The sequence below is a fragment of the Crocodylus siamensis genome, chromosome 5 (assembly GCF_052110815.1).
Source record: "Crocodylus siamensis isolate JL-2025a chromosome 5, ASM5211081v1, whole genome shotgun sequence".
Classification (NCBI taxonomy): domain Eukaryota; kingdom Metazoa; phylum Chordata; order Crocodylia; family Crocodylidae; genus Crocodylus; species Crocodylus siamensis.
Genome location: NC_143399.1, coordinates 201,943,681 through 201,969,916, shown reverse-complemented (window position 1 = coordinate 201,969,916; position 26,236 = coordinate 201,943,681). Strand labels below are relative to the sequence as shown.

General features: G+C 45.5%; 1 protein-coding gene across 12 annotated transcripts in view; it reads left to right on the top strand.

Moving 5' to 3' along the window:
* Window positions 1-26,236, top strand: part of OBSCN (obscurin, cytoskeletal calmodulin and titin-interacting RhoGEF) — a 271,127-nt gene that overhangs the window by 161,357 nt on the left and 83,534 nt on the right. For 9 of the 12 annotated variants that reach the window (XM_090047900.1, XM_090047898.1, XM_090047895.1 and 6 more), the window contains 11 exons: window positions 406-678; window positions 4,001-4,267; window positions 8,665-8,937; window positions 9,555-9,827; window positions 11,328-11,615; window positions 13,376-13,648; window positions 18,139-19,500; window positions 20,230-20,508; window positions 21,226-21,304; window positions 22,156-22,274; window positions 24,313-24,510. In XM_090047900.1, the coding sequence (XP_089904026.1) occupies window positions 406-678; window positions 4,001-4,267; window positions 8,665-8,937; window positions 9,555-9,827; window positions 11,328-11,615; window positions 13,376-13,648; window positions 18,139-19,500; window positions 20,230-20,508; window positions 21,226-21,304; window positions 22,156-22,274; window positions 24,313-24,510 (3,684 nt within the window). The remainder of the gene's footprint in view (window positions 1-405; window positions 679-4,000; window positions 4,268-8,664; window positions 8,938-9,554; window positions 9,828-11,327; window positions 11,616-13,375; window positions 13,649-18,138; window positions 19,501-20,229; window positions 20,509-21,225; window positions 21,305-22,155; window positions 22,275-24,312; window positions 24,511-26,236) is intronic. The other 3 variants (XM_090047893.1, XM_090047894.1, XM_090047896.1) reach the window with 3 other exon arrangements.

Below are 26,236 nucleotides of genomic sequence, written 5' to 3'. Positions count from 1 at the left end.
ACATCTTGAAGTGGTTATACCGCTTCTGGCTTGGGAGGTAGCACGGCGTGTCTCAGCACGGTACTGCCTGATGCCACCTAGACACGCTCTCAGACACCAAATAGACACTGAAAGTTTACAATCTCAGCAAAGATGATTGTAACATGCCGGACACGTCGGGAATTGGTCAAAACACTGTTAAAGTGGAATAGTGTCTGTGCTTGTGAGTGGGTAAAGGATGTTCATGGGAAACAAACCTGGAAGTAGATTGTAGACCCCTTTAAACCAATTAATCACTAAGTGCTACAAGTTGGATTCTGTCGGGACCACTAGAAGTGTCGGGACGTCAGTCCCGTGGAAGCAGTATGTATATGTTTTTTGCTTTGTGTTTTTCCTTGGTACCACTTTTCTCGCTCTGTTATGCAGAAGAGGAAGCACAGATAGTTTGTGCTTTAAAGAACACGGATGTCTTTGTGGCGGAGACAGCCACATTCACCTGTGAGCTCTCGCGCCCGGGCATCCCGAATGTACAGTGGTGGCTTGATGGAGCTTTCCTTCAGAACAACTCTATGAATGAAATCTCAGTGCGGGATGGGAAAATCCACACTTTAACCCTAAAGGACCTGGGGTCCAATGATTCGGGGACTGTCACCTTCAGAGCTGGGTCCCTCGTATCTTCAGCTAAATTAGTAGTCAAAGGTACTTTTCTTTGGAAGATGCCAATGGCCAACTCCAGAACCGCTCAACATACTAGTGCTTATGCCTTCTGGTTACCCTTATGAAATTCCTTCAAAATAGCATGCTGTTCTACCAGTAACATAGTGTTTGCATCATTAGAAGGCCATGAAACCATGCTTAGTCCTGAAGCCTCTACTCAAGCAAGTTGCTCTTATTCATGCAAGCAGAAGCACCAGCTCCAACAAATCTACTACTTGGGATTGCTTGAGTAAGAGATTGCAGGATCCAGCTTGTTATCTTACAAGAGGCAGCAAAATTCACTTGTGCAGAAAATCAAGGATGACAGCCGAGCCTTTCCACTGTGGCACCAGGGTTTTATTGTTCATTATTACTATAATATGACATTAACAGCTGCCCTGCCACTGCTCTACAAAAGATTGAGCCTGGTTCACTAGTATGCTGCTTTGCATTCAAATCAATGCATTCCTAGGCCCACGAGCCTGGGAATACAGAATTTAGAGTGATGGCTCAGTGGATCTCCATGGAGTCAAGTTGCAATAATGTCAGGGTTATATAGCAGAGAGTAAGGATCAGTAGTTTATCATCCATGTACCATTAGTCAGCATTGTATTGGTAATGTTTTGTTGCTTTTTTTACTTATGGTGTAAGGGTAACCACAAATTGCACATAAAACTGAGCTTAAAACTTGCTGGTAAAGAAATCTAGTCACAGACACTTCTTGGCTGGTTTTCAGGAAAGCTGTGACAGTTCTGGAAGTAGGACAAAAATAGTGTTCCCTATCTTTCTTGTAGGCAACTCCTTTCCAATAACATTGGGAACTATCTAGAAGGTTAACTGTTCCTTCTGTTAAAATTTACTCCATGTTGGTTAGCTAAACCCTTTAACCCAAGAGTAGTCAGAGATGGAGAACGGCAGTCTGGGACCACCATCAGCTTTTCTCTTGGCCTAATGTGTTCCTTGCTGTACCATCCATTTTGTGAGAGATTTGCCCTTTGGAGATAAGACGATAAATTCCTCGTGTCTAACACCAAAGGACACTATTCTGAAGCCCAGAAATGGCATGCATATTTGCAATGCAATTTGAATTGTCTAAGGACAGAGACTCTGATTCTGCAGCCTTCCAGGAGTACAACTCAGATGGATCTGCTGCAAAACATAAATGAATAGTTATTGTTAATTGTTTTGTACACCTCATTTTGTAGCTTAAAAAAAGGCATCACGAAGCTTGTAATAGTGGGAGGTTTTATGCACCCAGCGACACCAATGGGATTTTTGCTACAGATTTGAATGGGAGGAGTAGATGGCATATAACTAGAACAGGAAGGGCATTTAAAAGAGACCACCCAGTTGTTAAACCATGCTCAGTAATGCTCCGTTTGCTAGGAAGGTAAAGCACTAGTAATATTCTAACCATGCTTGTATTAACAAACACTTTTCTACACTTTATCCTGGGCAAAGGTGTCGAATGATTGAACTATCCCTCTCCCTCCCCTCTGCGTGCCCCATTTGCATTCATTCCCATGTTATCATGAGTCTTTCTCCTTCCCTCATTCCCATTATTCCAGTGTAACACCTGTTTATAAAGGGACAAGTTCCATAACAATTCAAATTTCATGACATGTTGGCTTCTCTGGCCCTTACTATATCCATTATAACAGCAGTCAAACATGGCCAGGCCTTCATGGGTGTGCCAAGGGCTACAAAAGGATGAGAGCTGCAGGAGCTGTGCCTCGCAGGAGAAAGGTTGTAGAGAGGCTGATATTTCAATCTCCATTTTCACTTTTGACAGATTTACACAGTACATTACCTTTGAGTGCTCCAAAGTACTTAGAGAGGCTCCCCAGCCCAAACCTTAGCTTCTTTTTGTGAAGCTTACAAAATCTTGGGTTCGGTTAGGCTTATGGTATTACCCTAGCAGCTATTTCAACAGTAGCACCTTACAAGGCAGTAAAGACTTCAAACCTTCAACAGCGGCTGTGCAGATCTCCACTTTCTCAGGGGAAGCTAGGTCCTGGGCTCTGGTCCTGGTGCATTTTGCATTGAATAGTCTTTAGATAAAAGGCATAAACAGGGGAGCAGGGGCTAGAGCCCAGCCAGGGCTCCTGTCTTTCTTTTGCTCACTGTCCCTTTGGCTTCATGACTATTGGACTCTTTTCCACCCAGGGGCCTGGCTTCAACATGAGAGAAGGGTGCCTTCAGCCCAGCCCAGCCTATAGCCGGGTGGCTAGGACACTCTCTGGGAAAGTGGAAGGTGTGAAGCTGAAGATGATCTTTAATTCAGGTGTCTCACTTCCTGGGCGAGTGCCCTCCCCATCAGGCTGCTAGGCTAAAGATTGGGTGGGTCCCCCTCCTCTGCCATTTGGGTAGGCAGCATCTTCCCAGGGAGGATTAGGGTCCAGGGGCATGTCACGTGCCGCCCAGAGGGGCAGGAATTCACATGTCCTGTTTCTTGAAGGCATATCTCTCCTCTGTGCTAATGTGCAAATGGCTTCGCATTGGCAGAACGGGAGAGTTATGCTCACTGCGTGGCTTGGAGTGGGATCAGCCTTTGGCCTGAGAAAGCTTTGCGCCTCCCTGGGTGGAAGGTGATTACTTCCTGCGCGGGCAAAGGATCACTACGTCATAGAGGTCCAGTAGGATGTGCGCCATGGAGCTTTCCTTTGGCAATGCTGTATATTTGGTAATATAAAGTGCAAACACAGTTTTATCAGAGTTTTTTAACAGCTGGAAGCTCATCATTTGAGGATTTCTAGCCCTACTTAATCATTTGGAAGTACACCACAGCCGGTTTCACGTTTCAGCAGAGACTTACCTCCCATTCTAATTGAATTAGTCAGGCAGCTCAAGCCCCTGCAGTTTTGCTGAATATTTTCATCTTGGTGTCTCCATTTTGTTGAAACCACTTAAGCATCTCCTTAAATCCATCCATTGCACCCTGCAAACATTTGGAGAAGCACTGACATGCTCAAGGGTGGCTGCTTTTGTGTGTGTCATTGCTTCGGGGGGAGGAGGTGTCATGGAGATTAAGTGAATCGCAAGAGATGCTCTCCACAAAAAAGTAGCATCGGTGAGCTCTTTGGCATCTGTGCTCAGATTTGTGATGTGAACACTCCTCACATGCCACGCTTGCTTCCACGCTGCTTGATGCTGACACAAGCCAACACTAAACGTGCTAACTAGCAACGCCTCCGGTCAGCCTCGAGCTTGGGATGTTGTGCTGTTTGCTTCCTGTGCTACACAGGCGCTGTGCTTGTCAAAATCTAAGCTGCCATTTCCATAAGGATCTACTAATGCATGTCCCTCCTGACCTATTGGTTGACAGATCCAACCATTGAGGTGGTCAGTCCAATGCAGGACATTACCGTTGATGAAGATGGCACGGCAGAGTTCATATGCCAGTACTCTAGGCCAGTGCAGGCCACGTGGAAGAAAAATGATCAGGAAGTTCATGCAGATGGGCAACGAGTCATTGTGGAGCAGGACTGGAATGTAGCCAAGCTAAAAATTAAACCCGCGCTTCCAGAAGACACTGGCATCTATTCTTGTGAAGCTGGAGGCACTAGAGTGGTGGCTATGCTTGATGTTCAAGGTGAGGTCTTCCAGCCCAAAAGGAAGACTGTCAGTGTGATTGAATAGAAACCAAAAGAAGACCATAGCAGCAACGGATATACAGTGGCAAATCACGACCTACTCATTGGGTGATCATTCCACTACCAACAACAGTGACAGACATATTGGGCAGTTAGCGCAAAATGAATGTGGAACTGTGCAGATTTCAATTGGAATTTAATTCCAATTAATGCCCCTGTATAAATCCACGTGGGCATAGGTGGTCACCCTTGCTCTGCAATGAACTGAATTTGGTTGTAGCACTAGTCAAAGGGATATGTCCTGCTGAGTTACTGTCATGTTATAGAGGTGATGTTGCTGGACATAAGAAAGCAAAACTACTACTGAGCCCTCATGTAATGCTTTTTTGCATACAAAGTGCTTTAAAAACGTTAATGGATAAAGAGGCGTTTGTTTTTATTTTCAGTTGATCTAATCTACAGCTAACCTAGCTTGAGTAATATAGCTAATGAAAATGTTGATTGCTTGAAAAGCATTTTCTAATTGGTAATTAATTTTTGCAAACGTCCTTGGGAAAGAGACAATGGAAAAATAGAAGAATTTTTTTCTGTAACAGTGTGCGATTCTGCTGAACTCCGCAGGCGTTTTACTTTTGATTTGAAAGGGTTCAGGGTTTGATATCACATATATATAATCTTTATTAGTGTAAATAACAGGTGTGAGGATTGAAACTTTGCATTTGTTTCTGACTCAGTTACTCTGAGGGTGAGTTCAAGGGTCACAATTTTTTCTCTCTAGCTTAGGTACCTGTATCACCCCACACAGTAGTATACAAGTGCCTTGCAGTCTTTCTTGTAGGTATATATTCTCAATGTAGGACAGAGTGGGAGCATCTACATGTGCAATTGGCATGCCCGGATAAACTGCACCAGTGTTAATTGCTCCCAGGTGCAGTATTTCCACGTGCGCCCAGGACTGCAGCACTTTGAGCTGGGCTGGCAGAAGGCCCAGGAGGTCAGCCTGCAAGCTGGGGGCTCCTCTGATTTGGCTCAACATGCTGTGGAGGGGCTGGCCTGGGGCACGAGGGTACTTCAGTGCAGGGCTAGCCAGCAAGCACCTCTGCACTGTAGCACCCTTGTGCCCCAGTAAGCCCCAGTCACCGTCTACACATTTGTTGCGGTGGAGTAAATAACTCCACCATAGGACAGTACTTGTGTCAGGCAGTACTATGCTATGGTGGAGTTAATTAGTTTACTCCTGCCTGATAGTGCTGCACATCTAGATGGTGACACTTTACTGTGGAGCTAAGTAGTCAGCTCTGCAGTAAAGCGCACGTGAAGATGCACCCAGTGAAAACTAAATATAGGTCTGGATCTTATTTCACTTCTTAGTGGACTTGGGCATCTAAAAGTAACCTTGTTCCCTCCTGCTCAAATCTCTGAAAACCTCTACTTGCGCAGTGTCATCTTAGCTTCGAGGCCAGGTCAGAAAAAGAAGTGAGGAGAAGGAAAACCAATCCACTCTTGCATTAATGTTTTTTTAGGGATTTGAATGTGGCAAATTAGGATTATATTTAGCCACCAGGCCTACTAAGTGGAACAGGAAGTGACTTAATTCCAGGAAAAAATTGCAAGGGACATTTTCAGCCCTGGAACTGGGGATAAGTAAGAATGTGTTTCAAACAAGAGTACTGTGTGCTTGCTGGTATTAACTCCCAGTAGCAGTTTACAGGGCCTTGACATGCAATGGCTGCAGGTGAGGCCCTGACTCCCATTGACTTCAGTGGGAGTTCAGCATGGGGAAATGGCTGTCCAATATTCACAGCATATCAGGGTGGATTTGTCTTAAGTCAAAAAAATTTAAATCATGATTTAAATTGCTTGATTTAATCATTACTTTCTACAAAAAGTGCATTCTTGTTGTTTGCTATCCTTTATTAATTTAACTTTTTGAAACTGCACTTTCAGAGAGAGGTAAGGACTTGATTGTGTGCATACAACTTGCAGAGAGACAATAGGGCTGATGGGTGGGTAATCAGACCTGCTATCTCCCACTTCCATACACTGCTTTTAACAAGGATGTTAACATCTCCTCTCATCTCCATACACTGCTGTTAACAAGGATGTTATCTCTGGAGACAACAAACTCCCCCATGCCCAAAGAAGGGTGTTCATGCTCAAGAGCTTGCAAAGAATTTTTCCAACTATTTAGTTAGTCTAATAAAAGATATCACATCTACCCAAAATACCTTGTCTGCCTATGATCTTTGGAGACACAAATCCACAGTTTGAGGACTGAAACTAGGCATCATAGAGATGCTTAATGGGATCGTCTAGACTGAGCACTGAGTCCCATTGGGTAGAGTAGTTTTATTTAATCTTTACTAATCTATAGAGGAGCCTCTGGGAACCCTATAAGATTGTGCCCCTAATATAGTCCATGGCCTGTTGTAACCTATTTATGCAACTTCTAAAAAGGTTACATGAATATATTGTCTCAACTAATATATAATTAGAAGTTATAATCCCTATTCCATGCTGATATCTTTGAGTTTTAACATATCCTAAATTAAAACCCCGGTGGAGCCACCTACCCTGCATTTGGGGGCTGGACTTGATGATTGTCCGAGGTCCCTTCCAGCCCTAACGTCTATGAACTCTATGAAGACTATCATTATGTTTTCTTTTTAAAAAGCATCTTACCAAAAAAAAAAAAAAAAAGGAGATTAAATAAAAAAAAATTTGCATTTTTAAAAATCCATTTTTTCCCCCCAAAAATCATTGATTTTTATCTACCCTGCAGCCTACCATTTAAAACAGAACTCTACCAATCGCACCTGAACACTCCAGTAATCGAAGGAAATCGGGATCAAAGCTGTGGAGCATTGCTCACATGTAATGTCTTAGTAACTTGTTTCCTACCATCTGCACAGGGAATTCTCACTTCCGGTTAGCAGGCCCGTTACTTTGATCAGAAATAGTGATGTTTCTGATAAGAGGTCTGATCTCTAGCGTCCTGTTTAGGTTCAGTCTGTGTCATAGATACTAGTCAATCATACGGCATTTGTCGGAGAAACATTATTATTTGTTGTAGCATTCTGCGCTTCTGTAGTGCCTCCCTTTTTAGGGTCTGAAGGCTTTTAATAAGTATTAATCCAGTTAGTCTTCAGACACCCTCTAGGAGTTTGTCTACATTTACTTTAGGAGTCTAAAGCACAGGGCTGCTAAATGACCAGGATAAATTTAAACAGGATTGGATGCTGCCCCTAGCTCCAGTCTGGTGCTTGAACCACAGCACCATTGCTCCTCCCTTTAAACAGGCATGTTGAGAAATGTTGGTGACTCAATTCTGCTAGCAAATAAGCAGTTCACTATTAATATTCTAGGTGACAACCCATTGCACGTCTGAGATGTCAGGGTGACTAAGGAAGCTGCTAAGCAGAAATAGTTTGTGACACTGTTATAACATGAGGATCCTGGCATGTAATTCATATAAATACCACATGCAATCTGCTTACCCAGCTGTATGTGCAAAAAAATTGCTATACTGTAAGATAGCACATGCCTAGCTTGCCTCTGCAGTTAGCCTAGCTGCACGCACAAACTGGGTGGGTGCATCGAATGGATTACCTACACATGAAGTTGGTGATGTAGTTGCAGTTATTGTGCGCACACAATTTTGCATGCACACTTGCTCCTACACTCCGATTAGAAAGCCAGGCTCTGCATGTATTTCAGAGGAATTTAAGAATCTATTAAAGGCTGGTGACTGTAAAGATATCACCTATTTAAAAGCTTGTCATTTTACAAATGTTCCTTTAAAGGGCTTTGAAAAAGATTAGTTCGCCTAGTTATCAGGTATCATGGCATTGCCAACAATAGTCTCTTCCTGAAATAAAGGTATGGCATATTTTGCATGAAATGTGGTAAAGTTTTAACCCAAGCTGTCTACCCAAATGTGCCCAGCAGTGCTATGCACTGTACATGTGGAGGAGGTTGATAAGAAATGCTTCCTATTTTGCACAAAATGGATCTAATTATTGTCTTGCCCTGGACATGGCTCTTTGTATCATTTGCCCTTGAACAATGGACCTATGCATATAAACTGTATATAATTCCTTTCTTTTTTCATGAAGCCAGTGGTCAGGTTACCAGATAAATGCTGATTAGACACAGAAGGATTTATCAATTCACTATTAAGCTACATCACTGCTGTGGACTTTTTTGAAACTCTCAGATGATGTGCCAATCATTGAAATGAAAAGGAGAATCCACAAGATAGTTTTCCATGTATGATTTTCCTTGCATTTGCTTGTCCAGGAGATGGGGATTATTTAGGAAGTTCCAAGATGCATTAATACTTGAATATGTGAGAGCAAAATAGCTGATGTTGTCTATCATTTCCCTTTTGCTTTAGCCAAGAACAGTATTATGCAGGGTTTGGAGAACGTGGAAGCAGTAGAAGGTGGCGAAGCCCTGTTTGAATGCTACCTTTCCAAACCAGAGACCTACAATTATAATTGGCTGATTGATGACGAGCCTGCCAAAACCACAGAAAACGTTGAGATGGTTTACTTTGAAAATGGGCGCAGGCATCTCCTCCTGTTGAAGAACCTCACTCCCCAGGACAGCTGCAGGGTGACATTCATGGCAAGCAATGCAGTGACGTCCGCCTTCCTGACAGTGAAAGGTAATGCCGATTCCCTGGGGCTATGATAACGGCCCCCAACGAAGCTTGAATAGCAGCATGGATCGGTCTGCTCCCTGCTTTACTGCTGTTCCTCAAAGAGAGAAGGGTTGCTGAGTTTTACATCTTAGTTTTCACATTCTGTGTGACATGGCCGTCTTTGTGAGCTGCTGCGTATGTCACACAGTGCTAATGTAATGTTAAATGAGCTAGAAGCAGGCAGTACCTACAGGATTAGTGAGTATCCTAATGGGACATGAAATAGGCACTTGAACACTTCACATGTCATAGTTACATCATCATCATCACCACAGATTCCAGCGTTTCAGAAATGTTGGGACCTACAATCAGCTTGTAAAGCTGCTTCCTATAATACAGCAGAGCAAAGGCCTGAGTCAGGTCCACCTTTAATTCACTGGATTTTATATTGTTTTAACACAATACAAGAAAGCCTCGGCAGTCCAGCTTCTGAAGGCTTTGCCGTTCATAATTGCACTGCATAACCTAGATTTCAAAAGAATATCATCGGCTTACTATGTCTCAGGATGCATCAAGTAACTCCGATCTGCCAAACTTTGCTTCAGTACTTTGGGGTCTGATTGTGTGTTTTTTAACTGCAGGATGGCGCCTGGAGTTTTTGAAGCCCATAGTTAATACTGAAGTCCTGGTTGAGGACCAAGCTACATTTAGCTGTCTTTTAAGTGAAGCAGTGCCAGTCAGTGAGATTGCCTGGTATATTAATGACATGGAGATCCAACCTGACGAGAACTGGGAAATCCAGGTAGATGGTAACAGCTACAAACTGATCCTAAAGAAAGCCCAACTGCATCATTCTGGAGAGGTGACGTTTGCATCAAGGGATGCCATTGCGTCAGCCAAGTTATCTGTAATAGGTAGGTTCACGCATTATATATTTCTACCAATGCTAGCCATTTGCTCTTGAATCCTCAGCCTCATCCCTCTGATTTTCTTTGCAGTTGTGCCGGTTTCTTTTCTCCTTCCAGCTTTTCTAGAACCGGCAAGATTCTGCTGCACTATTGCGCCATGATTGAAAACATTTTGCCTTGTTAAATGAAAATTGAACCAAGCTAATGATGAGAAATCTTTTCTCAATCTTAGCTGAAATCCATTGTTTTGTGACGTATAGCTCTTCTGTATGGCATGAAGGAGAAGCATGCAGAAACCAGTTCCCTAAGTAAATGTGCTATTTCGTATTTAAAACAATACTCTGCAAACTCCCCAGCATTAGGGAGAGTTGAAATAGTAAGTCAAGAAAGAATATTGATTTAAAGAAAAAAAAATCGTACTTTCAGTCTGGACTTTCATGGTGAGTCAGTCTTTCTGATGTTGTAGTGCATAAATTTGCTGTGCACATATAGCGTATTGGTTATATTTAATGACACATCAGTCAGTGTTCATTTAAGTCCCGTAGGTCATATAGGAGCAAATTTGCAGTAACGATATCTAATTTTGGTGCATCTGTGTTTTAGAAATCCTGAAATGGGTCAAGTGGGTTGTTAGACTTCATGAGTTGTAGCATGAACCCAAACAAGAAGCTGATTGATTGTCAATCCAGGCTTTGCCCATTCAAAGCAGTGTTTTGGGTTCCCAAGATTTAGAAGCCAGTGTTGGTCTAATTTATCCTGCAGTTTTGTGTTATGTATTATTTCAGTGACCAAACAGTGGAAGGCCACTTACTTGGTCATTGGCATTAAAGAGAGTTATTTCTCTCTTCTAAGCCGAAGTATATGTTGAATGGTTACGGGTTATGCTTTGGGTTAGGTGGAGTATACTGTTTAGTATCCAAGGAACCTGTAGGGACACGGTTCTGGTGTCTTCTTATACTCTTGTTTTATTTACTGTTTTACATAGCGAAAAACACCCCAAAGACAAAAGCCTTGGGGCAGTTTCCATCAGATCTATTACAGAGATTGTGCTGTCTTGTGATGACTCCATTTCCATTGAGACTAGGCCTGGAATGACTCAAATCTGGGCCTGACCATCCCTTAAAGTTGGGGATATTCTGGCCTGATCTTTGTATCTTAAATTCATCTCTACTTAGTATCTGATGGGACAAGATGGCTTTGAATCTCTTAAGAATCAGGAAGAAGCTATGGTAGATATTAGGCCATCTGCAGTGGTTGGTTGGAAAGTATTGCTTGTTATTTCTAGGCTTTGGTTCACAGCCTAGCCTGAAAATAGTTGTCTCTTCTGCAAAGACTTGTCTTTTTCATAGACCCAATGCTGCTTACATTCATACCAAGAGAAAAATTGAATGTCTGGCTTAGGTGTTTCCTCATTTCCTATATAAGGGCTTCTTGGAGATCTCACTAAAATGCAGCAACCCTCTTTCTCTTTTGCCATGCGTCACTGGAACTTTATTGTACCCTCAGCCCTCCCTGATCCCCCTGAAGATCCAGAGATTGTAAGTAAGAGCAGCCATTCTGTAACTCTGTCCTGGTTCACCCCCCTGAGCAACGGCGGCTGTGGCATCCTAGGCTACAATGTTGAGAGGAAACCCCCAGATAGTGGTTGGCAGCTGTGCAACGAGGAGCTTATTCCAAACACCGAGTTTGTGGTGGACAACCTCAGGCCGGGAGAGCCCTACCGATTCCGCGTTGCTGCCGTCAACAAAGTGGGTGTTGGCAAACCGGTGCACATCCCTCAGACCGTGCAGCTAGGTGAGAGATGGAGATGCTCCCATGGCGCGTCAAGAGCTAGTCCAGGCCTGTGTTTCGCATGGCATGCCTGCTTCCACGCACATGCAAGGGACCTCGCACTGGAGTGACGAGACTACACGATGGCCTCTTTCGGTGCTATGATGCAAGCCCAGTGTTGCCGTGTCCAGGAGAGAGGGTGGGAAAAGTGTTCCAGGCTGAAGCAAAGCGAAACCTGCTGCGTTGTCTATCTGTTCAGCGCCTTTCTCTCCAAGCTGCATCTACCTGCCTTGTGGCCTGCAGTGCATCTCTGTGTTTTGTCTGATCGCCATGATGGAAATCAGCTGCAGTGGTTGAAAAGGGGCATGCTGGAATGGCTATGTCACTGTGTGATTGATGGTACCTCCGACTCAGGATGCATGCAAGGAGAGGCAGTATTGCCTTCATAGTATGCCCCTCTCTCTCTGTCTCTCTCACTTTCTCTCTTTATAATATTTGTGGATTTGTTGTTTACCACCTGAAACACATCATGGTGGATACTGATTTCCAGTTGCTTCAGTATCTTTTTCTGGAGCCCTCCACATTATAAAGAGACAGAGTGCCACTCTTTCACTGCTCTTGGCGGCTGTCTTGTAATGATTCTTTCTACCACCCATCACAAACGATCTCGTTTCTTCCTAAGCACTATTTGCTTTCTACTGTCTTTTCTATTTCTTTGTCATCTATTCTTCTATTCATTTTTTTATACCTTTTTTTTACAACCTTGGCTAAGTTACATGAACATCCAAACACCATATTTGCTCCATGTTCACTTCATTCTGGCTAGACAGGTATTACACATGTTCATCTCTCCTGCTGTTTGGGTAGCAGTGTCACGTGGATGGGTTGTGTTTGGAAGGTCACCTACCAAAGTGAAGAACCTAATGAAACACTTTCCCACTATTTGGGAGTTTAGACACTAGAATGAAGATGTCATCCTTTTCCCACCAAATATAAGATGGAGGCAGCTTTCAAGAACCATTCCCCCCACCGCTTTTATATCTTCCTCCTATATTGAATTATTTCTTTGTCGCATTAAGGCAACACCACTCTCCATTTATCTCCGAGTTTCTAACTTATAGTAAGACCATGTAGGACCAATATGGCCAACCTTGAGGGTTATGTGAGGTCATATGTGAGACTTGGCAAGAGTGCTTAAACAAGTACTAAATGACTGTACAGTAACCAGGATTACTGCGCAGTACCATCCCCGCACGGTTCTTTTCTGATGCTACTGTGCATTAGCAACGAGCTTTTGCACAGAAGCTCCTTACTATGGTGCAGTAGTGTTGCCTTCATGACTAGTGCCTGTCAATGCTACTGCACCATAGCAACGAGCTACTGCACTGTAGCAATGAGCTACAGTGCTGTAGCAACGAGCTACAGTGCCATAGCAACAAGCTATTGCACCATAGCTCGTTCCTACAGCACAGTAGCATCTTGTGAACATGCACCCAGTGTCATGGTAATTCTTGGATCATTAGAGGTTGCAAACTCTAAATCCTATCTGTTTTCTTTCCTCTCATTTCCTTTTCTTTTCTCTCTCATTTTCTTTTTCCTTTCTTTTCTTCATTGATTTTCCAATTATCATGTACAGCAGTTAAACAAAGAATCTAAAACTTAAAGATTGAAAGCCTGCATAGTTCATAGGCTCCATGTTAGTCCTGTACTGATTTATTTTGGTCAGCATAGAGGAGAAGATAGTACTTTCGCTGTCTTTAATGCCCTGATTTTTATTATTGCAGAGCCTCCAATTACGATCACTCAACATTTAGTAGGCAAGTCAGTCTTGGAAGGGGAGGTGGCCCGCTTGGAGTGTGAGTTATCCAGAGAAACCCGAGAGGCGGTTATGTGGCTCAAAGGAAAAGAACGCATACACGCTGGAGGAAGGTATGAAATAATCTCTGAGGGCAAGAACCAGGCACTCCTTATTCATGCATTCAAGCCTGAAGACCAAGGCTCGTATACCTGTGTAGCTTCACCAGATGTCAAGTCCTCTGCCAGCTTGTCTCTTGAAGGTACAAGTAATTTGTGCTTAATGACTTGCATTCATGCTATTGATGGACACCTTGTTGCCTCGATGTAATTGAGGCTGTAACTTAGTTTTCATTATAAACCCAATAATTGGCCTCCCTCTAAAATCCACAATAAAGATTATCAGCCTCAGTTTTGTACGGGTAAATCCATCACTGATTATAATTTCCCTGCACCTTATAGATAACTAACTAGGATATAAGAATTTGTCTACCGGTTTTGATATGCTCAAATAAGAGTTTCCTGATTTATGATAAGTTAAAAAATGGCCCTGAAACTTTGCAATCAAGAGTAAAAACAAAACCTAGAAAAGGAAAAGATACATTTGAATTTGCTAAATTAATATCATTAACATTTGTTACACAGGTCTTTGATTAACATTTTAATGGCTTCCACAGAGTTTAGACTAAAGTTTAAATTGTGTCTCATTAGCTCCTATGAGCTTAATGTAGGTCATCAGCTGACCCCCTAGTGTCACGGAGGCACTGGGGTGCTCCGTGCCTGAGAGAGGACAGAAGGTGAGCTGTCAGTCACCAGGGCAGCTCAGGTGCGGTTTGACAGAGCTGCCAATCAGCAGGGCAGCGCAGCTGCGGGTTGCTAGGGCAACCAGCCGGTCAGGTGACCGGAAGGGGGAAGGGCCAGGCCCTTTATAACAACTCAGGCCTGGGCCCAGGAGCAGTTCCCTTCTGACTGCCACAGGAGCAGGAGCTCTGTGGCAGAGCTGAGCAGCTGGGTTGGTGGTTGCAGCTTTACCACATGGACCGGCTGCGATGATGCCAGGAACGAGAACACCCTAAATGGAGATAGGGTTGAGAGCCCTGGTGAGGGCTTGGTGTTACAAGCAGGAGGCTCTGTTGTTTATGTTGTAGCCAGGTGGCTTGAGTTTTGGTTACAGTTTACACCGGAGGACCGGGTGAGGATGTAGGGGAGCGAGGAGGCCTCAGGGGAGCTCCCCAGCAGCTTGGGGGGCCTCAGTGCCCAGTAAGGGCACTACAGTTGTGCTGGAGAGGCACGGGTTGTGCCAGAGAGAGGCGCAGTGTTTGCCCAGAAGGCAAAAGACCCAGAGAAGGGTCAAGGGGGCCAGGCACGGCAGCGGCCACCTGAGCCCCAAGAGCGTAGAGCACGGTATAGGCCCGGGAGGTGGGCAACCGCTGCTGAGAGCGCGGCGTGGGACCCAGAGAGGGCAAGGCCCCAGAGGGGGCAGAGAGAGAGCACGCACAGAGAGCGCAACGCAGGCCCAGAGGCTGGCCACCTGCCACAGAGAGCGCAGCGTGGGCCCCAGAGAGGGCAAGGCCCCAGAGGGGGCAGAGAGAACCAGTGCAGAGAGAGAGCACGGCGCGGTGCCAGAGTGGGCACCATAATAGGAGTGCGGGCGCGAGAGGTGTGGCACAGGCCCCGGAGCAGGGCAGCGGGTGCGAGAGGCGTGGCACAGGCCCCGGAGCAGGGCAGCGGGTGCGAGAGGCGTGGCACAGGCCCCGGAGCGGGGCAGAGGGTGCGAGAGGCGTAGCACAGGCCCTGGAGCGGGGCAGCGGCGGAGAGCCAGGCCCGAGGGGCACTGGTGACAGGGCGGCGGCGGAGAGTCAGGCCCTCAGCCGGGTAAGGAGCCCGGGGTGATAGAGAGGGCATGCATAGCCCTAAGGCGGGGACATATAGCCGCACCCCATATGGAGTAGGGGCAGGACACACTTACCAGTCACCAGGCGGATAAAGGCAGCCTCCCATAAATGTATATTAAACAGCAAAGTCATGGCGGGTGAGATTCGAGGGTGCTTGGACCACCTGAAGTGACGGTAGAGGGGCGCTAGGGAGTTCACGGCTGCTCCTAGGCCCTACCCGCTCACACCTAGAAAGCCTACAGATAAGTTTTCAGGGTGGTTTAAAGTTATTTCCTAGTTCCCACCATGTGGGAGTTTAGACACTAGAGTGAAGGTGGCATCTTTTTCTACCAAATCTAAGATGAAGGGGAGAGGACTCATAATGCAAAGTGATGAATAGGAGGAAGTTCTGAGTGCCAATAGGAGAGTATCTTTTTCACAGAAATGACTTTAATCAGATATGCTACAGGTCAGTAAGGATTCATTAAGAAATAACATGTTCTTCATGTTGTTAGGGAATCATAACATTTTTCAGCCCTCACCTCACTTGTAAGCAATGACGGTGAGAAGGAATAAAAAGTAAGTTCATTAGAGGCATCTGCTCACATGAGAGGATCCTATGGCAAAGCACAGTTAATATATATTATTTGCCCATATGCAAATGTCATCTCTGTTCTTTCAGTCAAAATGACTTCTACTGTAGGCAAAGCAATGAGAAGCCTCCTCTCTCTCTCTCTCTCTCTGAAAAGCACAGTGCATCAATATGTCCTATGGCAGGGTGAGGCCACTTGGAGAACAAAGTAGCTGCTTTCTCTGCAGGATGGTGGTGTTCTTCGAAATCCCAAAGTTTCATTTGCTAACACTGAGGCAGTCTGTAGTTAGTGCAAAAGTACCTCTTAAAGATGCCACCCTTTCCCTAACCCTAATAGTAAAGATAAAAACATATATGTAGAAAAAACAATACGATTTTGCAAATAGCTAAAAATAGTCTGTAGGGCTGTGAAATAGGAGAAGAGAGACCAGGAGTATCTAGCAGACGGCAAAACGAAAGCTTAGGTTGATTAGTGGAACATCCCCACCATTAAAAAGAAGAGACAGTTGTTAACACCTGTGGAGCAAAGAGCAAGGAGCACTTAAGGCAGTTGGCACCCTCAGCTGCCTGAATATAATTGCCACTGCTGCTGCTGGGCAGATGGTTTTAAAGTTTGGGTGGAACAGGGACCCAGAAATAAAGGCTGCTCTGATGTGGTCTCCAGTGGCTGTTCTCAAGTATGCTGAAGATGAGATCTCAGAGGGTTGTTTCATCTCAGAGCAGCCTCACTGTTGTGGATCCAGATTTGGAGTCTACCAGGGGCAGCAGATGGCCAGGACGTGCTTGAGGATGGCTTGGCCAGAGTACACTGCTGAAACAGCGTAGACATGTTTGCTGCGATCTGTGCTCTCGCTGATCCTCTGCGGGTTTGAACAGACACTCCAGGGCTTCTGTTTTACATCCTACCAAGCACTGTTTTCATGATGTATGCTCAGCCCAAAGCTGGAGAGTTTATAATTCTGGAAAGTAGTAGTCAGATTAAATATTGCAGGGCCATACCAACATAAAAATGGTTCGACTTAGTAGGTTTAGGAATAGAGTGACAAATCAGTTTTGTTCAGTGCTGGGCTATATTTTATGCTCACCAAATATAGTTTTTGTTTAAGGAACAGCTTTGCTTTACTTTTGGCGGTATTTAGCTGTCTGGAGCTGGAATGTCATTTTGGAGGCCGATGAGCATGCATGTAGACCCCATTCAAAAGGGGAATGTTTTAAAGGGTAGTAGCTGGCACATTGTAATTGTCAGGTGCAAATGAGCAGAGAAAGATTCAAACATGGCAAAACTACTCCCACTTTAACCCCAGATAAAGCAGTGTCAAACTTGGAGTGGTTTTTGTGTAACTTGTCCAGACTTAGTCTTGTGGTGGAATGCCAGGCTAGCGGCTCCGGCACTGCTTAGGGGAGCCACGGGCTTTGCGGAGCTGTGCGAGCGCGTGGCTTGTGGGGCGGGATTGAGGTAGCTTTATAGCTGCCCTCGAGGTTCGCCGAGTTGGCACAAGTAGATGACTTGGAGTAAGTTGTTAGTGTTTCTTAATCTATAGGGTGTCCGTTGGTTCACGAGGTTCCAGAGCCAGCCCTTGCTCTCCAACAGTGGAGCTAGTCCAAAGCTAGGTGCGGCTGCCGGCTCCGTAGTCCCAGAACTGGTCAACGGCTTATGAATGGGATATACAATGCAATACTGTAACACGGTGAATTGTTGTCAGTTGTCGGATTTTCGAGGCCTTTGTCTTCACTGGGGTACGCCCAGGCGGGGAGGCTAGGAACCGGTCTGTAGGATGATCAGGCCTACAGAGTTTTCCAGTCGTCATCTCTGTTGCTTCCTGCTTTTTTGCCTCTCTTATAGATGTTCGTTGGACTGTCTCTATGACACTAACTACGATATAAGCTACGCATACAGAGATAGGATAATTTCTTTTACATAATAGTTACTAGGCAGATTCTCTACATAAGTTTTGTTTCTGTAAAACTGACACTTTTTAGATAAGAGGTAAAAGTTACAGAGTACAGGTGTGTGGCCTACTGCCAACAGAGAATAGTACCAGGCACTTGTTTAGACTAACAGTAAAAATTGCAAGGCAACAAAAAGCGGTACCAGGCACTTGCTTTGGTTAACAGCAAAGGCCTCAAGGTTACATAAATGTGAGAGTGCCGCACGGCAGTTATACAAAAGAAAAATAATATAAAATACATGTCCTTATACAAGGATAATATAAAACAGTTATATGCTTAATAATATGAAACAGTTACAAGTCTGTCTTTAACATCTCCCTTCCTGAATCCCAATTAGTTCCCACAGTGGCCATGCTAAAAGAGGTCATCCAAGAAGCACCTCCCGTGAGCAAACCTGAAGAGCTGGTGGATGGTCAGATCCAGCCCAGCTTGCCACCGGAGGCTGCTCAGGAGGGCGACCTGCACCTGCTTTGGGAAGCTCTGGCCAAGAAGCGAAGAATGAGCAGGGAGCCGACCCTGGACTCCATCAGCGAAGTGCCGGAAGAGGATGATAAGCTGCAGAAAGCAAAGAAGGAAGAGGCCGAGATGTCTCATTATTACTCAGAGGAGTACTCCACATGCGACGAGCTGACTAGAACAGGAGAAGCAGACTTTTCCCTGACAAGCTCAGATGACGAGTCTAGGGCTGGGACACCTTCACTTGTGACGTACCTCAAAAAAGTTGGGAAATCTAGCATTAGCGTCAGTGGCAAGGTTCAGACCATCTCCACAAGTAAAATCTCGAAAGAGTGGGAGCAGTCTGGTGTTGAGGCTCCTGCGCCTGCACCACCTCCCACACAGGCTGAGCCGGCAGCCCAAACAGAAGAGTTAGATGATCCTTCCATGAACAAGGCAGCTGTGAAAATTCAGGCTGCATTCAAAGGGTACAAAGTGAGGAAGGAGATCAAGCAGCAAGAATGCCCTGTGTTTGTTGAGATCTTCAAGGACTTTAATGGGGAGCTGGGGAGCACCCTGCATCTTGAGTGCCTGGCCCAGAGCAAAACCGATATGAAGGTCCGTTGGCTGAAGGACGGGGAGGAACTTTCCGATGGGCGCCACTATCACATAGATAATTACAGCGATGGGACCTGTTGCTTGATTATCACTGGCCTAGACATGCAGGATACGGGGACTTACACCTGTGAGGCATCCAATAAGTTTGGGAAGGTTTCTCACAGTGCAAAGGTGGTGGTTGGCAGCCAGGTGCCGGAGGTGCCTCGTAAGCACAAGCTGGCAAAGCGCATCAAGGACAGCGAGGCTGACAGCTCCTCTGGCAGCGAACTGGACGATGCCTTCCGCAAAGCAGGAAGGAGGCTTCATAAGATCTTCAAATCCAAGATCCCCACGGAGATGTCAGACGTGGAGGAAGAGCTGTTTGTCAGCGCAGATGAAGGGGACGAAGAGGTGGTGGATCACCAGACATACCGCGAAGACGATCGGTACATCTACATCAAGTTCGAAATCATGGTGGAGGCAAAAACAGCCGCTAGCCGCTTCCAAGAGATGTTTGCTGCTCTGGGTATCCCTGTAGAGATTGACATCCTGGACCAGGGCCCTAAGAAAATCGAGCTGCGCATCGGGAAGGCGCCGCCGCCTGCCCGAGGTCAGATTCCAGCCCTAGCGAAAAGACCTCCACCCCCTCTGCTGACTTCTGATACAGGTGAGAACAGCCTGCTAGACTCCCATTAAAAAAACCATATCTAAATCTGGACAGGAAACTACTCTTTTCCGCCCGGCAAATAATTCCTACAAAAAAGAGAACTTTGGGGGTCAGATATTGTTCTTAAAATCATGGGGATTTTGAAAGAACCCCCCCCCCTTGTCCATTTTCTATTGTAAATATGTATCTACGGGAAAAGATTGGATAAGAATAATATGTACAGTGCAGCTATTACAGGCAGAGGCCAAGCTGAATACAAGTTAGAAAAATTGCATTAGTTGACCCTAGTTAGGTTTTAGTGAAGTTGACCATTGAAAGGGGGAAGCCTCAATTAATATGATTATTCTCACTTAGATTTAGCTTTTCTTGGCCTGTTTCTTTCCCAGATCCCATAAAGGGTGCTTGAAACCTAAAAGTGTGTACTCTCTCTCTCCTAACTGCACCAATTATTCCAGCTATACAACCAAAGAATAATGCCTCACCTCACAGATCTTATTTTTTCTCATGGCAGATTTGCCCCTTATACTGCTGCAGATATAGCAGGATGCCGTATTTGCTCTGCCACTGCAGATGAAGGACACCAAGCTATTATTTAAAAGCTTACAAGTCAGCATCTCTGCAAGTCCCTTCCACTCACCCACAGTGTAGCAGTGTTCCTGCAATGTACCCGTGCACAATAACACAGCCATCTGTTTCCTTTTTTCTTTCTCCATATGACACTGCATTCAGCTCCCGTCTTCATAACTGAGCTCCAGAACCAAGAGGTGCAGGACGGCTATCCAGTCAGCTTTGATTGTGTCGTTATCGGCAAACCTCTGCCCACTGTGCGCTGGTTCAAGGATGGGAAAGTCCTCGAAGAAGATGATCATTATATGATCAATGAAGACCAAGAAGGCTGCCACCAGCTTATCATCACAGCTGTAGTCCCTACTGACATGGGCGTCTACCGCTGTCTTGCTGAAAACAGCATGGGAGTGGCTTCGACCAAGGCTGAACTGAGAGTGGACCGTGAGTCTTTGAAAACAACTGAGAAATCTCAGAGGGTTAAAATAGTAATGGGAGAGGGGGTCAATTCAAATCATCGTTTAATACTGATGATACACAGTTGCATGTTTATTCTGAATCATCCAAGGGTGCCACCGGTTGGCTTTTTGACTAGTTTCTACTGGTATGTTGCTTTGTTGATAAAAATTGAGATGAAATAGCTTTAAGCATTAATGGTTTTGCTGAGCATTTTTTTTTCCCTTAACCATGGTATGCATTGGAGGGCAACACGATTTTGGGCAGTTTTGTCAGTTATATATGTTCATTAGTTGCTGAGCATAGTATATTTATTCCTAAAGGTCAGAGGAATCTCTTGCAAGGTTATTACCTCCCAGGGCATTTCTCTGTGCACTGTGATCTAAGTTTGGGTTCCCAGCTCACCCCCTCATGCTCCATGGAGGTTGTAATGAGGTGGAAACAGCACGGTCATCCCCAGGACAAAAAAGCTTAGTATCTCGTAGCGATATCAGTTGATCACATCCAGCTGCATTTTGTCTGGAGGGGGCATAATAATGCATATAGTGAGTGGAGATAAATGATAATTAAATAGTGAGATCCAAAAGGCCAACACTTCTGGTAAAGCAATTTCAGATCTTGTAAGCTCTTTTAGCCATAACAGTTGCAAAATGAAATGGTTACGAGCCATGGATCATGTACAATGTTTAATTTTTCATTTAACAGTGACCAGTACTGACTATGATACAGCAGCAGATGCAACAGAGACATCATCTTATTACAGTGCCAAAGGATACGTCTCAAGGTAAAATATTCCTGAGAGAGCTGCAAAAACCAGAGAATGTAGCACCATGCTAATTTTTCTTTATAAGTATTAGCATTCTGACACATTCAGCTAGAATAAAAATGGAGCAGACACATAGGGTCAATTTACTTTACCATGGGGTAAAAGTTACCCCTTAGAAAGTGAAAAGTAGCAGCATACTGGGGTACTTCATCCAAGTCTGCTGGATGTGTATCTGCTTCCTTAGGCTGCATACAAATGTTCAAATGACCTGGGAAAATTCTTTCAGACCTGTTCTCCTGGCAAAACAATGTAGCCAGAGATGCCTGACCAGACATTTGAATGCTGAGCCCATGAAGAGCAGAAAACTTGCAGTGCTGACACTGCGCAGCTAGAGGGCTCCTGTGCACACATCTTGGTGTCCTCTGCAGACTCCCTCAGTCTGCCTGGCGACAGATAGCTGTAGTGCACACGGCAGCCCTGACTGGTGGATCCTGACTGCTCAGAGTCAGCCAATGTCTCCTTGTGGCATAATTTTGGATCGTGAAAGAAGTGTGTTCTGCTTCCTGCACAACTGGAGTATTAGTGTGTCACTCACTGGACTCTATCTCCTGGAAGGGAGGGAGGGACCTCAGAACAGGCTTATTTCTACTTCTTTAAACCTCACTGTCTGCAGTATACTGATACACCCCGAGCTCTACAACACATAATTGACCAACTCCAGTTGTTACAATTGAATGGTGAGAGACACTGCTGTGACAACAAAACCTGCATTTCATGCTGAACTTCAGACAGGAGACTTTTCATTTTCCACACCTCTTTCAGTACTGCTCAATGCCTCCTTTTTCCTCCCAACTCTAATCTCTCCCTAGCCGGGAGCAAGAGGAGTCCACCACTGAAGAGGAGCAGCTGCCTCAGATCCTAGATGAGCTTCATGATATTCACGTAGCTCCTGGGGCACCCTTGGCTAAATTTCACCTGAAGGTGAAAGGTAATGAGGACATTTACTATACATTGCTCACTGTGCCAGTTATGAATAAGGTTTTACAGAAAGCTTGCATGCAGTTATGAAATATATTGGATGAACAGATTAGGTGCATAACTGTGCATGTGTATACATACATGCACAGATGGCTAACTACTTATACATCTAATTGGGCAACACTTTGTGCAAGTTGTTTACACTTGTGTTACACATATTTGCGCACACAGTCATAGGCGGTGGAAGTGGGGGGCTAACAGGACTTAGCCCTCCTAAATGTGGGACAGTGGTAGGGCCACAAGGCAACCTGGCCACAGGCTTCCAGCAGCTGCAGCAGAGGTGGGGAGGGGAGCGTGCACAGCAGTGAAAGAGGGAGTGGGGCTGGGGCTGGGGCTGGGGCAAGTGGGGCACAGCCAGAGCGGGGTGCAGGACTGAGCTGTGAGTGGCATGTCCACAGGGCATGGCTTCTGCTCCTGTGTGCACACCAGGAGGCACTGAGGGTGTGTGTTCCTGGATCTGTGCGCAGGGAAGGTGGGCTGCCACTGTGGGCTGGGGCCAGGGCTATACCGCGCTGTTCCCAGTGTGGGGGGCCTTGCCTGGCCTGTGCTCCGGGTGGGTGATGGTGGTGCCAGGAGAGGAATTAGGAGGGGGCTGCAGACATCCCAATATTCACCGTAGCCCCCCAACTCCCCCACTCAGAGCTGCCGCCACCCGTCCTGAGCACAGCATGGCCCAACCCCCTCCCAGGAAGAGCCTGTAGCCTGCTCTCGGGCACACGGCCCATATGCCCTTCTGGGGTTCATGCAGCAGTGTGAGCTGCCATCCCCTGCCCATGCTGGGCACCCACCGGACAAGCTGCTCACAGCTCAGTCCTGAGTCCTGCCCCAGCCCCACTCCCTCCCTCACTGCCGTGGGGCAGGGCGGGGGGGGGGAGGGCAGATTGAGGGCCCAGCAGTGAGGGAGGGAGTGGGGCACAGGCAGGAGCAGGGGCTGGGCTGTGCACATAATTGCACGTAAACACCTACAAAAACCTGGAGCTAGAGCCAGATTTCTTTAGGTCAGGAAAATCAGAAAGCCACCGTGCATTAATTGCTGAGGAATCTGGCATGGAAAACAGAGGAGACATGCTACTGGTTTTTTAAAAATTACTTTAACAAGTTAACAAATCAGTCCTTAATAATTTAATTGTAGAGCCAATGTACCACGATTTAGTGCTGGTGCTAATAGCTAATGTCCAAATATTCTCTATTTGGGATAAAGCTTTAGAGAGGACAAGAAGCTTTGTTTATGTCCCTGTTATTGCCCTTTTTCTTGATCTTTCCATTAGGTGGGGATTGCTCCATCAAAAGCAGAACAGAGAGTAGCCCTTGACCCACATCTTCCTAGAAGTCCTACAGAGGCCATGTGTCTCTGCCCCATGTCCACTGCTCCGTCCTTTCCGTCTCTCCTTTGGAGAAGACTACGCTCTTGATACCCTTCACCTTCACCCTACCCTCACTTTGCTAACCCACTATTTGTGGGTCCCTGGTTTCACAGCACTGAGTAGGAATAAATGATTGAAACTCAGGAGAGCTGTCTCCTCTAGTCTGTAAGGTGAGGGGTCATTTTGGTTTTTCTTTCCTTTTCCTTGAGGACTATATTGGCCTCTCTGTTTCTGGGGCTCATCTTGAAGCCCTCACATAGACAACAGATGACTTCAGGCTGAATTTTGCCCAGAAATTTCAGAATCTGGTTTTGTATATATAAAAGTCTTATCCAAATGGCAGTCTTTCCAGCACCAGAAGGTGTTGGGTGCAACACTAGAGCCCAAGAAGCATAGAATAGAGTTTGAATGAATGAATAGCAGTTCAAAAATATAAAAATGGAGTTGTCATATCTCTGGGGATTTTGTTTCCTGGTGGCTAGTGTTTAACCTTGAGGCAATGGCACGGTTAGAATTGACCTTACTTCGATTATACTGGAATATGTGAATGGGTTGAGGGGCTCCGCAATTTGCCTAGTCAATTTAACCAGTTCAGGCCTTCCTACATGCAATTGCTTCATGCAGGGTACCCTGAACCTCGCCTTTACTGGTTCAAAGATGGGCAGCCATTACATGCTTCAGACCGAATCCTAAAGACCGAGAAGAAAGATTTTAATGCGCTGGAAGTTCTCGGTGTCACGAAGGAAGATGCTGGTCAATACTCAGCATTTATTACCAACTCTGCCGGCTCTGCATATACCTCAGCCAGGCTGGTGGTCAAAGGTAAGTTTGGGACTAACGACTGTCATTGTATCGGTGACGCGCTCTCTCTCATTGGTTTATCGCTTTCATTAGAGCATGAAGAAGTCAAGGTCTTCAAGGAAATTAACTGGAGAGTTAACCAGAAAAGCCTCTGGCAAGGCACACCACCTCTCTGTTCTCATTTCCAGTTGTTTTACACCTTTCAGCAGTAATGACCTCAACAACTTCCTGAAAGGATTATGCTTAAAAACAAATGGCATGGTGTGACCCATATGTGAGACTACAGAATACTGCAGTCCTTCTCTAAGTTTTGAGTTTTCCCTAATGTGGGCAAACAGACGGCTTTAGAGCCATTGCTTATTGTTAAATTTAATAATTACTTTTAATTAAAAATAATTTTTTCTTATAACTCAATAACAGTTCACAAGGAAAGCCAAATGTTTTGTTTGATAATATATCAAATTGATTCTGTAAATGTCAAGGTATACTAATTGGAGATTAAAACTGAATCCAGCCAGTTTTATGCTGAATTACTGTATGCACAATTTATAATATAAATGCTTATTAGATGTTGATAGATAGCTATACATAAATACATACTTGTGTGTGTGTGTGTATTAGATGCACACACATGCATACACACATGAATCCAGCCAGTTTTATGCTGAATTACTGTATGTGTACATTATAATATAAATGTTTATTAGATGTTGATAGACAGATCACTATACATACATACATACATACATACATGTGTATGTGGGTGCATATATATTTGTGTGTGTGTGTGTGTATTATACACACACACACACACACACGTATATATGACGGAAAAGATTAACAATAATGTTTAATAAGGCTGTAAGTTCTGAATGAGATGCATTGCACTGAGCAATTACATGCTTGTCTTTACAGTTTATGGAAGGGAAAGGAGTTCTTGTGTCTAGTGATATCATTTCTTAGAATCATAAAAATATAGGGCCCTGTCGCAGGGCACTTAAGCGCCCTGCGCCTGAAAATGGAAGCGACCTGGGAGAGACCCCTAGTGGGGAGAAGGGGGAGGCTCAGCTGCCAGTCAACAGGGCAGCACAGGTGCGGGTTGCCAGGGCAACCAGTGAATACCAGCTGACAGGAAGGGGCAGGGCTTGACCCTTCTTAAGCCCAGGACTGAGGCCAGGAGGGCAGTTCCCCGCTGGCTGCCAGGGAAGGGGGAGCTTGGCCAGCGTAGGGAGAGAGGAGAAGCTACACTGCATGAGCCTCTCCTGGTTGCTGCCTGAGTTGGAGGATTTTTCCCGGTAGGGATTGCATGTTGGTCTGACGATATGGTTTAATTTTATGTTATAGCCAGGAGGCTTAGGTTTGCGTTAGAGCCGTGTTGGCCTGTGGTAGTGTTTCCGTTTGTAGTTTCATCACCAGAGGCTATAAGGAGATGGAGAGGCCTCGTGGGGGCTCCACGGTATCGTGGAGACCTAGCGCCAGAGAGGGCGCAGAGTTTAGGGGTGTATCGACTCCGGCCCCAGGGCGGGCCACGGGTGTGAGAGGAGCCCCAGGGCGGGCCACGGGTGTGAGAGGAGCCCCAGGGCGGGCGCAAGCGCAGAGAAAAGCCCCAGTGCGGGTGGCAACTGCGAGAGAAGCCAGGGAGTGCCCACGAGGGTGCAGGCAGACAGTGAGATGAGAGAGGGCACGGGCAACAGAGCGTCCGTGAGGGCACGGGCAACAGAGACGAGCTCGGGGACCCATGAGGGCA